Source organism: Cervus canadensis, chromosome 4 (genome assembly GCF_019320065.1).
Source record: "Cervus canadensis isolate Bull #8, Minnesota chromosome 4, ASM1932006v1, whole genome shotgun sequence".
Classification (NCBI taxonomy): Eukaryota; Metazoa; Chordata; class Mammalia; order Artiodactyla; family Cervidae; genus Cervus; species Cervus canadensis.
In genome coordinates this window covers 48,438,261-48,453,890 of record NC_057389.1, presented here as the reverse complement: position 1 = coordinate 48,453,890, position 15,630 = coordinate 48,438,261, and the positions used below count along the sequence as shown (strand labels likewise).

The 15,630-nt window shown below is 46.7% G+C and overlaps 1 protein-coding gene across 5 annotated transcripts in view; it reads left to right on the top strand.

The window, feature by feature from the left end:
* Positions 1-4,833: 4,833 nt before the first annotated feature.
* Positions 4,834-15,630, top strand: part of ABLIM3 (actin binding LIM protein family member 3) — a 131,270-nt gene continuing 120,473 nt past the window's right edge. For 2 of the 5 annotated variants that reach the window (XM_043465024.1, XM_043465023.1), the window contains exons 1-2: positions 7,052-7,214; positions 7,590-7,689. In XM_043465024.1, coding sequence (XP_043320959.1) covers positions 7,677-7,689 — 13 coding nt within the window. In that variant the 5' untranslated portion in view covers positions 7,052-7,214; positions 7,590-7,676. Of the gene's footprint in view, positions 4,853-7,050; positions 7,215-7,324; positions 7,690-15,630 lie in introns of those variants that run through there. The other 3 variants (XM_043465022.1, XM_043465021.1, XM_043465025.1) reach the window with 3 other exon arrangements.

Below are 15,630 nucleotides of genomic sequence, written 5' to 3'. Positions count from 1 at the left end.
CCAGTATTCTTGCCTGGGAAATCCCACGGACAAAGGAGCCTGATGGGCTACAGTCCATGGGGTCTCCAGGGTTGGGCCACCTCCCTATGAATTGTCATTTAAACTGTTTCCTATTCTCTTTGTGTTACAAATAAAATAAATGCTATAGTGGGATTCCCGCTCTGTCCCCTTAGTGAGTGTTCCTCTGTGGCAGAAGTGGGACTTTACTCTTAGATGCAATTTCCAAATGGAAGCAGAATCAGTCATGAGAATCTCTAGTAACCTAGTGGTCATCTAGACCCCAGAGACCTTTCCTCACCATTAGTTCACTGCATGGCATTAGCCAATTCCCATCGCCTTTGAGACTCTGTAGAAGGAGGAACTTATTTTTGATGAATTCTGAGAACATCCACAGTAATTGTGATCTAAAACTTGATGACCACAGGTGGTGAACCTGTAGGGTTCTCTCACAAGTAGAAGTTTGATTCTCTTTCAGAGGTTACAAGATTTTGCAGGAGGCCTGCGGATTGCAGCGTGTCCCTCCAGGCAGAGGCAGGCTCTCTAATGGTGTTCCTGGGGAAATGACGAGTGCACATATATTGCCGAGTGCTGCTTGCCCTTTTCCATGGCCTTCCTGGACACCAGGGGATATGATGTCACTTTTTGCAAATTCTGTGTAAATAACTGAGCTTGAATCACTAAGTTATAATGAGATGAGGGGAAAATGATCACCACTTACTTTGCATAGACTTTCATTTACAAAGCACACAGTTTCTCATTTCACTCCTGCAACAATTCTGAGATACACACAAGAAAGGGAGAAGAATAATACATATTATACTAATGTTTAATGGACACTGTTATTCATTAGTACTGAGCAGATTGAGACAACAAAAATTAACTGATTGCCCAAGGTCACATAGCTAGGAACTGAGAGCGAACCTGGAACCCAGGTCTTCTGATTCCCAGTCCATTTCTGCACACAGCAGCATGGCCTTGCCAACTGTGTAGTTGTGAAGACCCATTGATGTGCTGACCCTTAATTCTAGGAAAGACATGCACCCTCAGTAGACTCTGAAGGATTTAGTGAAAGACCATATTCAGAGAGCGAGAATTTAGTTCTTTTATTTCTTTTTTTAAAAATTATTTATTTTTTAAGTTGAAGTATAGTTGATTTACAACGTTCTGCCAATCTCTGCCGTTCACCATAGCGGCTCAGTTATACACATTTATACATTCTTTTTCAATAAAATTTAGTTCTTAGAGAGCCAAGTGAATAAGGAGGGAAGACAGCCAAATTTGGGGGAAGAGGGCATGAGGGCTGTCATGAAGTGAAAGTGAAAGTGAAGTCGCTCAGTCGTGTCCGACTCTTTGCGACCCCATGGACTGTAGCCTACCAGGCTCCTCCACCCATGGGATTCTCCAGGCAAGAATAACCAAACTCTAAAAAGAGGTGAATGAATCCATGTTGCCAGAGAGACTTTTGCTCCACCCATTAATTAGAGATACTCTCTCAGATACTTTAGCTAGCCGGTCATGGAAGGCCTCTCTCAGGAGGTGGCAATTAAACTACGACCTAGGGGGTGAGGAGATTCCAGCTTTGCAAGGAAACAGGAAAAAAGGAAACCAGCTACAGGGAACAGAGAGCATGTGTACAGTTTCTGAGATGGACAAACTCACTGAGAGGCCAAGGCATCCCTCTGCGCAGGGAGCCAAAAGGAGACAGGGCTGTAAGATAAGGGGCCCAGAGGATGACTTCCAGGAGAAGACAGAATTGAGGGAATCTTCAGGAAATGAGTGGCTTTATACAGGGGAAGCACAGCAGAGGGGGACACCACTAGCAGAACTGTAGACAGAAGAGAAATTATTGGTAAAAAATGGGTAAGACTCAGTGTCTCAATGCAAAAGTGGATTAAGACAGAAGGCTCACTGAGGTCCCTTTTAGATTGGGTTTACCAGCGCGGAAACCAAGCCTAGAGAAGGCTGGCCAAGGGAATGGTAGGCTGAATCCATGCAGAGCTGGCTCCACCCCAGCTCCTTGCTTCTGCCGGCAGGGCGGCTGTCAGGAAGGAGGTTCAGGCTGCGGTCGGATGTGAGCTGAGGCCCCAGCAGAACCCCGTGGTGGGACCGTCTGCTCAGAGCTCCCCCGCTGCCAGCACTGCAGCCCCCAACACTCTGATCTCAGAGCCGGTTCCTTTGTTCCCCCCAGAAGCTTCCCAAAGACCTCAAGAACCCCTTTGATTGTTTTTTTTTTAACATTTCTGCACAAAACAATATGAGGAACAAGAGGAAAAAGCATGGCCCCATCACAAAGCTGTCTCAACCAGAAAAACAGGCCTGTGTCCTGCCAATTCCACTTAGTTCGGGGGCCTCCCCCAAGAAGAAAAGAGGTGCGCGCATGGGATTAGGAACTACCACACATCTCCTGGTGGGAAGACCACGCTTCTCTCGGACCTGGGTCTCGTCACAAACCAGTCGTGCCCCTGGCGGGGGGAATCAAGGGTCCCTGCACCAGCCTAGAACATGGTCAGACCTTCTGCCAAACTCCAACCACAGGACACTCAGATGCTTAGAACCAAGAACGTTGGAGTGAAAGGAACCTCAGGACTCATCTGGTCCAACCTTCCATTTGTAAAATGGAAACACTGGCCAGAGAGGGTCACCTTACCAGTCAGTCTGGTTGTTCCAAATAAGAGCCAGGTGTGTGAGCACGTACTCAATGCCTGACACAGTGCTAAGTCATTATATCCGTCATTGCTGTTGATGCTCACAGACAGGGAGGTATTGCTGTAAACTCAGCTTTACAGGCTAAGAAGCTATGGCCCAGAGAGGTTAAGTCACTTGCCTAAGGTCACACAACTGTGAAGAGTAGACCCAAGACTAATCCAGACCACTTTATTCTACCACCCCCAGGCTTATACACTCCTGCAGCATCAAGACTATAAGCAGGACCTCTGATCTCCCTGTCCATGTAGCCACTCCCAGCCCAGGTCCATTAATCCTGAACGTGATCCTGACTACGTGCACCCCACTCAGCTCTTCCACCAAGAAGCCATTAGATCCATCACTTTGGTCCGGTCTTGCCTCTCCCACAGACCTGTGATTTCCTTTTGCCACTTAGTTCTGCACCCTCCCCTTCTCCCAACCCTGAACCAAGTCAGGATAGCGGTTCCTTCCTCTTCAGCCTCCGCTCGAGGGTCACCTGGTAGGGAGACACCCCTCCCTGAGTGTCCATGAGTGCCCCCTCTTCTCGTCCTTTGTGGATTGTAATAATAAGTCTGTGTGTTTACGTATTGTTCCCTCCCCCTGTCCCTGGCCGGGATGGTGCTTGGCACAGAATAAAAACCCTGCCAGAAGTTGTTGAATAAAGAACAAATAAATTAATGAACTAAAATATGAAGAAATACCTTAGTTCTTCAATACATTTCTGCCAAAATCTCTCACAGCTTACATTTGTCCAAATGATTTTGTTAAACCTGCATAATCCAGAAACTCACCTGATCCAAGAGTCTGGTAATTAGGAGTGTGCCCTTCCAAGTCTTTATGCATTACAGGTCTATATATATGTAGCACCTATATAGGATCCCCTTTGTGGTAAAGATGATTTAACACTATTTTGTATAATATGTATATTCTATATGTTCTTTACATTATCTACATATTATTATATATATTATATACATATTATATCATATATAATACAATATGCTGAAATATATATATTTCTGCAATTTTCTGTTTTTATTTAATCACATACAATGAAAATATTCCCTCACTACCACATGTAGATCTCTTATTTTGCTGAAAACTACACGTTATTTTTCAAATACAAGTAAGTACAGTATTCTGTCTTGGAGGAATATTCAAATAGTCTAGGAATGGCAAGTAGATACATCAAATCGCAAGCACCTCTGCCCACCGTTCCCATCCCTCATAGGCCAGAAGGGTTTTGTATTCAAGATGAGAATGGATGAGAGCATATTCATTATTTATGAATGGACAGAAGCAGCACAGGAGTGGGGTTAGGGGGGCAGGCTGATGTGGAGGACAGAAGTATAGGGTGGAACTGAATGGGAACAAGAGAAGTGTAACCACGAGGAAAAATTGGAGCCTAGGGCTGTGTTAGGCAATAATAGCCATGAGGGGGCAGAAAGTGAGGAGCAGAGCCAGAGACCACCCCAGTTAGGGACAGGAAATCAGTAAAGAAGACAGCTCTTTGGAGAGAAGAGAAACATAATGAGGGAGCAGCCTGGCTGAAGTTGGCCCCATGGTTTCCTCTTTCCCACTAAAGAAGGTGGAAATCTGTCTCCCGATGATTTTGCCACCTGGTTTTCCAACACCCAGGAGCATTTGTCTGTTTCCGAGTGCGACTTGTTTATCTCCATTCTGGAGTCATAAAGTTCAAAACAAACTTCCAAACAAAGGGACCCTCTGCTCTGCAGCTCTTAGCCCCATTCTCTGGCGAGGGCAGAGCCAAGATTCTGCTTTCCTAATGATTTTCACAGCCGATTCCACCACGGATCCCACCCCCAGCTTCCTCCTGCGTCTTTCCCAGCTACCTCCGATTGTTATGGACATCCTCACGGGTATAGCTTTTCAAGCTTCTTTTAACCCTTTTCTTCCTATCCTAATAACTGTGCAAGAAAGATAAGATTGTTTCCCCAAAAGAAGCTAATTGGGGCTTTTAGAGTGGACCAGTGGTCTCTCCAAAGAGCTGAATTCACCAGCATCCAGATGGGTGTAGTGTTAAAAAAAGCAACCCAAACAAGAAGAACTGGTCAGTTAAGCCCCCCCATAGCTGGAAAGTTCTGAGGCATATTTTCATAGTCATCACTCTATGGAAAAGAAGAAAATGACAGGACTCTCTCTGAAGGTAGGTATAAGTGAGGGATGATATTAATAATTAACTTACATCATCTTCATTTGCCTAGCATTATGCTGAATATTTCATACAACAATCGGTGAGGTAAGTACCATATTATAACCATTTTATAGATGAGTAATTTGAGGCTCATAGAGGCTGAGTCTCTTGCTAGTGAGTGATAGAGCTGAGATTGAAAACCAGCCAGCCTGGAATCTGCTCCTGGGCTCTTAACCAAGCAACCATCTGGTTTACCTAATTCATACTTGGCTTAGTTCATTACTGTCCTCCTCACTCCTACCAAAAGATTTATGCTCCAGGAGGCCAGGGTCTTGTCTGTCTTCTTCTATCCCCAGCTGCCAGCACAAGGCCTAGCACAAAGTAGACAATCAATGACTGCTGAGTGAATAAATGAATGAGTAATATGCTTTTATTTGACTTTGTACATCTGAAAAGTTCTGAACATTGAGGTTTTGGGTGATAACTAAATATGTTCACTGAACAGTCTTTTTAATTTTACATGTTAAGTTTAGCTGAACTTTCTCCCAGGGTGAAAAATGATGTCTTTCCAAAGCCTTAGGACCAAGCAAGTTACAGGTAACTTGGGAATTGAATAAAGAATCACAATCTGAAAATGTAGGGGGTCTCTAAAGAGATCTTTGGGAATCACTTATGTATTTATTAAACACTACTATATCTTCAGAGTTATCCTAGGTCTTTTCAGTGGCAGACAGGTATGTGAATCACCTGGGATGCTTGTTTAACATGCAGAGCAGATCTCCAGGTGATTTTTATACAAACAAAATTGTGAGGAGGTGAGGGTTATTCCCCCTCCATTGGCAACAATCCCTAGTAAGCTATCACAAGGTGTTTCAAATCCATTGACCCTTCAGTTTATCTAAAGATCCTTTTGTTGTTATCACATCTCGGGGGGGTATGAGCCATATCACTTTTTCACCTTGTGTGAGGTAGAAACATTGTATTTATCTAAGAGGTGTTCTTTCCCCAGTTTTAAGAGGGTGGCTACTACCTTTATCCTGGCATCTCAGTATCTGGTACACTGACTCTCTCTCACAAAGGATCAACCTAGAAATGAGAAGATCTGGTACAGTTCAGCCACCAGATGCTGTGTGTCTGGGGGCAGGTGGTGTAGCCTCTCTGACCCACTGTTTCTTGTCTACAACTTGGTGGGTGTGAGTAGTTCACAGCTTCTTTATTCTACCCATACTCTAACCAGAGACATTCTATAGACAGGGATTATGTGTCCTTTCAGTCTTGTTTTTCTGTGCTCAAAAGAAATGGTTCTGTGACCATGAACTAGGTTCAGAAAGGTGACTGGGTAAGTAGTCAGAGGAATGTCAAGAATCTCATCCCACAGAATTAACCATGACCAGGAGAATCAGAATACAGGTTCCTTTAATACACACCTGCAAAAACTAACCACAGGGGAAAAAAAAACTTTTGGCCATACAAAACTGGGTGAACCAGTGTGGTTGAGTCACTAGGGTACGTACTTGATATTTGCCTCACATAGGGAAGTGTTTCAAAGTAGGTGTTCCTGGACCTTCCATTCTGAGAGCTGAGTGACACTAGAGCCAGAAAAGACTGGGGTAGTCTGTCAGTGAACATCTATTGATACCCACTATGTGTCGGGTGCTTTTTTGGGTGTTGAGGACTTGGTAGTGAACCCTACTGACAAGACCCATACTTCGATGGAGCTAACATTCTCATGGAGGAGAGGGATAATATATTAAAAAAAAAAAAATTGTAACAAATGAGTCAGTGATAAAGGGTATGAAGGGGGAGGTAGGAACAGAGTTAGGAGACTGGAGGAACCCCTTATCTCTTATTCACTTGTCCAGCCCCCACCTTCTACACTTGAGGAACACGAGGCAAAGCCAGCAGCGACCTGCTCAAAGACCAGACTACACCCAGCTGGTTAGAAGCAGAGTTGGAAGTGAACACTGTCTTCCTGCAAAGCCAATCCTTTCTTCACAGCCCCTCTCATGGAGGGTCTATTTTCCTGTCATTGTCTAGTTCTTAGACCCGAATATCGAGGGAGGGAAGCAGCACTTAAGCACCCCCTCCTCCGCCCCAGGACACAGGGTCCCATCCATTCCCCTTCACAGCCCAGGACCCAGAGAGAAGCCCGGGCGGGGCGGGGCCTGGACGCGCGCCGGCGCGTCCAGCAGGTGGCAGCAGCGAGCAGCCGCGCCCCCCGCGCAGCCACCCGGCGAGCCCGCATCATGGATGTCGAGCTCTCCTATTTCGCTTTGCTCGCCTTGGAATTCGAGACCCCAGACGAGGACCAGGATTCATGAACTGGTCTCAGGGGCCCGGGCAGGGGCCTCTGGCTCCCGACGCTGGCCGAGAGGTGGGTCCCGGGGCGGGTCGTTTCGTGGACGCCGGGCGGGGACGCGCTGCCCAGCGGAGCCCGGCGCCCAGCGCGCTGCCCCCGCCCTGCCTCCCTGTGGTCCACACCCCCTTTGGGCTCCCGAGCCGCTGGGCTGCAATAGTCGGGGTGCGCGCCAACAGGCGCTGCCGGCCCCGCTTCTGCCGGGCAGTCAGGTCCCAGGAGCGGACGGACCCAGGCGCCCGCGTCCTCTCTGCCGCCTTCTCCCTGCCCTCACCTGAGCTATTAGCCCACTCGCCTTCAAGGCCAGAGGCTACAGCCCAGACTGAGAGGGACAGCAGAAAGCGAGAGGGCACCTGAGGATACAGAGCTAACACTGGACTATTTCACCCCCAGGTGATGAGTGAAGTCGAAAGATCCGAAGATTTAAAAAGCATCTGGAGTCTCCGTATTGAATGAAAGACCCAGTGCAAAGGCATCATCATGAACACGAGCCGTAAGTGGGTCCTCCTCTTTGCCATGGGAACAGGGTGGGGGCGGGAAGTGCAGGAGCCGGCGCTGGGGTTGCCTGGAAGGAGGAAGGAAGCCTGGCACCGGGTGGACACATGCCCCCAGACTCCTCCTCGGTTTTTCTGTGCTCCCTCCCGGGCACCGGGATATGGCTCCGGGTTTTCATGATAATTTGCTCATGTTTTATTGGCCGCGCCACTTGTCTCCGTGGGGAAGGCTGCTTGTCTCCTTCTAGCAATGCCTGAGAAGGCCTAGGAAGCCGAAGTGTGGCCATTGTCTGACTGAGGGGGCTCAGAGGAGACCTCCCGGCACACAGCTGGAAAGCTGAGGAAGGCCCTGCTGGTCTTGGAGCTGGGAAGAGGCAGGGAGGCTGGCCTCGGGCTAGTGGGTGGGTGGGTGTGGGCAGGCTGTGGGATAGGAAGGAGCAGTTTGATAAACAAATTGTCAGGAAGCCACCTTTGGGTCTGGAGATTGTGAAATATCCCGCTCTAGTGTGCAGGCAGCCCCATGGGCCCAGGGCTGATATTTTTCACATACCTGAAGGCTGCATTTAGCCTTCCTGAGAACAAGAGAAAAGAGACAAGCCCTTTGGCCAATGTCTCTAAAATGCCAGAAGCAGTAACTGCTCTGCAGAGGCAGGACCAGACATTTTACTGCTGGGCTGAGCCTCAGCTGCTGAGAAATTCAGTGAGAGATACAAGGAGGCCTAAGCTCTTTTCTCTTCAACACAGTCCCTTTGACCATGGGCGCCCACTGGGGGAGGTGGTGTGGGCGCCACCCTGAAACAGAGATCTGGATTCAAGTCCCCCGCCTGGCCAGCTTCACTTGTTTGGGTTGTTTAGCAGCATGTGGGGTTGTTGAACCAGAGAACGCCTAGGAACATTCACTTCCCTGGGTCTTTGACTTGGCCCTCTCCTCTCTGGATCTCAGATTGCTCATCTGTAAAATGAGAAGGGTTGAATTTGAGGTTCTTCTAATCTAAGAATCTGCAAGTTTCTTCTAAAAAAGCTACAGCTGAGAAGCAAGGTCATAAAAATCAGTACCTTCTGAGGCTGTGTTTGAGATCAAACCAGGTTTCCTCAACCTCCTTCCATTTCAAGGCTGTTGGCATGGAGGGGAGGAAAACAAAGCCAGGGAGATAGGAATGAAATATACTTATTTACTATATATTTGTGTGAGTCATCTCTCTGCGGTCTCCCTTTGTGTATTGCATAGCTGTGCTAAGCAGGCAAGTGTAGCTGGAGTCCCTCTGCCTTTTACAGCCCAAGAATTTCGCCTCTTGATTTTGATGGTCTGGAACAGGGCTAAGGCTTCACACTAGGCTCAGGAAAAGAGCAAAATTAGGTAAACCCGATCACCTAGTGGGCCACAAATTTGTATCCATCTGTGCTCTCAGACAAGTAAGAATGTGAAGTGCCTGTCACTTCTCACTATCTCTAGGCGGGGAAAAATGTTTTTATGGGAGTCCTTTCTCACTAAACGACAGAAGAGAAAGATGGCTCATTTATTTTCCAAGGAACTAAGAAATAAGGTAACAAGTAACAGACCCTGATTTTTCTTCTCTTTAGAATCATAAACTCTTGTCCCATTAGCAACACTGGGTATTCCTTAAAGAAGGAAATAGATTTTACTTAAAAAAAAAAAAAAGTAGTAGAATTGAATACTGCAGAAGAGAAGCACTAACAAAAATGCCATTCCAGCCTCATATACTTTTTCTAAGTGGGGAGAGTGTGTTTATTTTCAGGAGCAGTGGAAAATAAACAGAGTGACTCAGGCAGTCTGGGGGTCCCTCAGGTTCCTATTAGGAAGTGATTCTCTAAAGGGCTACCTGGGGGCAAACTGTGGAGAAACTCCTGCTCAGGGCTTTGGGGCTGGGCTCCCTCATCACTGAGGCTCCTTCCCACCCTGGGAGTCTTCAGAAGGAAAGAGTAGAAATCAGACCTTGCAGGAATGATGGTGTGATGGGGTCATAGGTCACAGGGACAGAGCATTGGCATGTGGTCCTTGGGGTGACCTGATGTAAGCAAAAATGCTTGCCCCATTACCATGTGAAATTCTTAACTGAATCCTCATGCCTGAAACTGAGCCTAAGAGAAACTGTCACTCAGTTTTTTTCTTTTACTTTCACTTCCTGAATCCTCACTCTACCAGCCACTGGGCTACGCATTTCACCTGCACCATCTCCCCAAACTCTCACATCCACCCTGTCAAATGGGCATTATTGCTCCAGTTTTGCAGTCTTCTTCAAGTCATGTGGCTAGTTTTTGGGTTGTGAAAGGTACTTGGATGCATAACATTATCCACAGTGTGCGCCATTCCTAATCAACTGTTCAAATGTCACCATTGAGATGGGGGCCAATCATGAGCTGCTTATTATATTGCTGGTCACTTTATCTGGAGAAGAGGTGCGTGGGCTGTAGGCTTGGGATCGCGTGTGAGAGTTGGTACAGCTCAAGCCCTGCCATCAGGTGGGCCCAGGTTCTAGTTGTGTTTTCACTTACTGGCCATGTGGTCCTCAGGATGGTTGTCTCATCTGCAAAATGGGAATGATGGGACCTTCCTCCACGTGGAATGGAGATGAGCGTTCATGTGTCACGAACAATTCAGAGAGCAGTGCCCGCGACACAGCTGGCCTGGTGTCAGCGATGGGGGCCAGGCTGCCATGGTCACTGCCGTAGTCACTGTGGTTCTTAGCATTGTTGGCTTCATGACATCAGCGAGCAAGTCACTCAGCCTCTCAGATGTCACACCTTTGTCATAAATTCAAAGGAATGTAGAAATGTGATCTTGAGGACAAGACAGGAGAGATTGCTTTGTAAATATATGTAAATTTTTTATTAATAAGAAACACATGTCTCAGGTGGTTTAAAAAAAAAACAGGGGAGTGACCCCTCAGAGTACATTTTGGTTTAGTTTCATCAGAATTCTTCTGAAATCTAGCTGAGCTTTAGCACGCTGCAAAACAGGGTTGTGAGAGAAAGCGATAGTTCTGGAGATGTAGAGTAGGGTGGTGGTCCAGGCCTGGGAGAATGCAACAGGCAGGCTCCAGCCATCTGAACCAATAAGGGAAGGAGTAAGAGGGCTCCTTGCAGAGAGAACAAAACACCAAAGGCATGAGCAGAACACCCAGGGCTAGTACAGAGATCGTGGCCCCCATGGGCCAAGGACTTCAGGGAAAACAGAGCCATCATTTCTACCGTGGCCTCTGTGAGGTGGGTCTACCGTCCAGCCTTTCTGTCCCCCTGCACACACCCAACCTAATTCCAGATATCTGTCATTTGACTCCTGATGTGCTGAGGCAGCCTCCTAACTGGTCTCCCTTCACCCACTCCAGCCCACATCAATGCCCCATCCACTCTCTGCATCACCCTCTGCTTAAAATACACATCCCATTGCTCTTAAGATGCGAGAGGAGACCCCTCAGCAAGGCCTGCAGAGTCCCCCGTGGCCTAGCCTTGCTCACAGGCCCAGCTCATCCACACATGCATCCACTTTCTCCGCAGCCCCATCATGTCCACCTCCTCTCATTCCCCTCCTGGAAAGCTCCCTGACTCCAGCACCAGCTCCTCTGCCCACCACCCCTCTTCACCAGGCTAGCCTTCTCACCCTCACCCCGACCCCAGTCCAGCTAACACTCCCCCGATGATGTTCTCCTCCTGTTCCTTCAGAACCTCGTCTCTGGCATCACACACTCACCCCTGTGGTCACATTTTCCTGACCTTACAGAGCAAGGAAAGTCTGACCCCAGACCTCCTGCTCTCACATAATCCCCAGAGCCCCAAAGGCCTCACCACCTAATGTGCATTTTCTTAGGCAACGATGAATCTTTGGTTATTTCCTGTCAGTGTCTCCCATTCCGTCTTGGCCCCAGGAGTTCCCAAGACCTGGGGATCAAAGCCAGGGGAGACTGAGTTGACCCCAGAGCATCAGGTGCCCTGCACACCAGAGTCAGTTCTATGTCGTAAAATGCTGTACTTCGTTTGGGTTGGAACTCCCAGAGCTCCTGAAGGCCGTGGCTTTCCTAGGTGCAAAGCCAGCACTGGCTCATTCTCGAAGTTGGAGAGTGACCTGCATACCACATAAAATGGTACCAAGAGCCATTCTCCCTTCATTGGCTTCCCCAATGCTCTCTTCCTTGGCTGTTATTATGGATTGGCATGCCAACAAGCTGCTTTTTTGGAGTAGGCTTTGTTTTGTTGAGGGCCTCCCAGGTGGCACTGGTAGTATAGAATCTGCCTGTCAGTGCAGGAGATATGAGAGATGTGGTTCGACAATCCCTGGGTTGGGAAGATCCCCAGGAGTAGGAAATGGCACCCCATACCAGTATTCTTGCCTAAGAAATTCCATGGACAGAGGAGACTGGTGGGCTACAGGCCATGGGGTTGCTAAGAGTCAGACATACCTGAGCATTGTTTTGTTGAAGAGAGCAATAAAGAGTCATAGAAACCTCACAAAGGTGTCATGGGATAAGCAGGCAGCACCCTGGGGCAGTAAAATCCTAAGCTTTGGGGTATGGATTCCTGAGTTTAAATTCAATATCTATCATGTATTCTCTTTATGATCTTGTACAAGATAGATCACGTCTCAACCTGAGTTTTATGATTATAAAATGTTGGCAGTAGTGCCAGATGGGTTGTTGCGAAGATGAAGTGAAATAGCATGAGAAACTCCTTGGTGGTAGGTCTCAGGGAATGAAGTTGAACCTGAAGTTGCATTGGCCATTGAGTAGAGCAAAGTTTTGAAATGATGGTGTCATAAGAGCCAAACCAACAGTGTAAGAGGGTTCCCTTTTCTCCACACCCTCTCCAGCATTTATTGCTTGTAGACTTTTGGATAGCAGCCATCCTGACTGGTGTGTAATGGTACCTCATTGTGGTTTTGATTTGCATTTCTCTAATAATGAGTGATGTTGAGCACCTTTTCATGTGTTTGTTAGCCATCTGCATGTCTTCTTTGGAGAAATGTCTGTTTAGTTCTCTGGCCCATTTTTTGATTGGGTCATTTATTTTTCTGGAATTGAGCTGCAGGAGTTGCTTGTATATTTTTGAGATTAATCCTTTGTCTGTTTCTTCATTTGCTATTATTTTCTGCCAATCTGACGGCTGTCTTTTCACCTTACTTATAGTTTCCTTTACACTGTTGGTGGGAATGCAAACTAGTACAGCCACTATGGAAAACAGTGTGGAGATTCCTTAAAAAACTGGAAATAGAACTGCCATATGACCCAGCAATACCACTTCTGGGCATACACACTGAGGAAACCCAGATCTGAAAGAGACACGTGCACCCCAATGTTCATCGCAGCACTGTTTATAATAGCCAGGACATGGAAGCAACCTAGATGCCCATCAGCAGATGAATGGATAAGGAAGCTGTGGTACATATACACCATGGAATATTACTCAGCCGTCAAAAAGAATTCATTTGAACCAGTCCTAATGAGATGGATGAAACTGGAGCCCCTTATACAGAGTGAAGTAAGCCAGAAAGATAAAGAACATTACAGCATACTAACACATATATATGGAATTTAGAAAGATGGTAACGATAACCCTATATGCAAAACAGAAAAAGAGACACAGAAATACAGAACAGACTTTTGAACTCTGTGGGAGAAGGTGAGGGTGGGATGTTTCAAAAGAACAGCATGTATACTATCTATGGTGAAACAGATCACCAGCCCAGGTGGGATGCATGAGACAAGTGCTCGGGCCTGGTACACTGGGAAGACCCAGAGGAATCGGGTGGAGAGGGAGGATGGGAGGGGGGATCGGGATGGGGAATAAGTGTAAATCTATGGCTGATTCATGTCAATGTATGACAAAACCCACTGAAATGTTGTGAAGTAATTAGCCTCCAACTAATAAAAAAATTTAAAAAAAAAAAAAAAATAAGAGCCAAACCCTCTAGTTCAAAACTAGTCTGTTTTGCTGGTATTGTGGCCATCACTGGGTTCAGCACGCAGGAGAGCCGTGGCTTTCAGGAAACCTTCAGGAAAATGATTAACCTGGTATTGTATATGGCATGAGTCTAAAAGGGCAAGACAGGAAGTTAGGATCCTAGATGAGAGATAATTAACCTAGTTCTGAAAAGGTCTGAGGGCCAGAATTTGAGCGGCTGTAAGAATAGAACTTGGGCAAACTTCAGGAGATGATGAGGGACAGGGAGGCCTCGCGTGCTGCAGTCCATGGGATCGCAGAGAATCAGAAATGATTGAGTGACTGAACAATAACAACAATAGAAATAAGGGGAAAGATCTTTTAGAGAATGAAGTTCGCATGGCCTTGCACCTGATTGAGTTACAGGGTGAAAAAGAAGAGGAGTCTATCTTAGGGTCCTGGCAGGGAACAGATGTGTGATTTGAGGGGATTCAAGCAGAAGCCTTTGCAAATATGTGAGAGGGATGTAGAGAAATAAACAAGAAGCCAGGATGGCCAAGGACTAGGAGGCTAAACACAGTGGCCCTTACTACTCTTACCACACCTGCCCCCAGACTGAAGGGGGGGGGGGGGGGGGGGAAGGAAGCCAGAGACCCAGTAAGCTGTAGGGAAGGTACTGCCTGCTGGGAGTTGTTACTCCTGGCAGGCAGGCAGCTCATGGTAACACCCCAAGGAAGGAACCAGGGGAATAAATATCCTGACCTCTCTCCTTCCTCCCTTGGATTTCCTACGGTACCCAATCCAACCAGGAGCCAGAGGGCAAGGAAGGCAGCTGGGCCCCCACCATAGTCAGCCTCCCAGGGTAGAAGGGGAGCAGAGTGGACCTAGGGAGGCAAGGGATTTCAGCATCGAAGACACCCAGCACAGGAGCAACAAGACCTCCCTCTGTTCATGTCATTGCTCACATCAGGAACTCTAAGAATTTCTAGAGAAAAGAATCTATTGTAAATAGCACAGGAGGATGCCCTCTAAAGACATTCTAAATTTGCAAAATAGATGGAGTAGAGATGATTATATACTTTATAAGAATAGAGATTAAAAAATATAAAATGGTACTTCCTAAATGAATAGAGCACTTGTTGACAAATGACCACTTGAGGCTAAGGGAGCGTTAGAGGAATAATATAAGGAACAATGTTAAAACCATCCCAAATGAGTATAACACATCTCTCAAATCACAATGTGATTTCAAGAGTACTTGCATTGCATAAAGGAAGTGATATCAGTTCTGAACTCTTTCATTCCTATCTGGCAAAAGCCTTATGTGACTGAGATATCATCTGGTGTCGTGAATGTGAACAACTGGCCAATACCCAGCGTTAGTCAGATACCATTGTGAAGAACAGAAAACAACCAGAAGTGTGTAAGCACCTCTTGTTGGGTGCTTTGCCAGTTAAATTGTTTTCCTGGAGATCTTAAGAACATAAACTGGACCTCGATAGCGGGGTTCACATTCCAGCCCTGCCCTTCCCTTGCCGTGTGTGCTTGGGCAAGTCACTTACCTTCTCTGCACCTCCGTTTCTCATCTCCAGTGATAATCAGGGGTATAGTAATAGTGCCTCTCTCATAGAGTTGTTATAAAGAATAAATAGGTTAACAGTTGTAAATTACTTAAAACAGTGCCTGGTATATAGCAAGTGTTTATAAAATGAATAAAAATAGTATTATGCTAGAGCTGCTGTAATAAAATACCTCCAACTGGGTGGCTTAAAGAATAGAAATGTACTGTCTCATGGTTCTGGAGCTGAAAGTCCAAAATCAAAGTTTCTGCTGGGTTGGTTCCTTCCAAGGGCCATGAGGAGAGGATCTGCTCCAGGCCCCTCTCCTTGGTTGTGGTGGCTGTCTTCTCTCTGGGTCTCTTCACATAGCCTCTGTCTATGCATATTTCTGTGCCCAAATTTCCCCTTTTGATAAGGACACCCGTCTTATTGGATAAGGGCCCACCCTAATGACATCATTTTGACATTATTACCTTGGTAAAGACCACA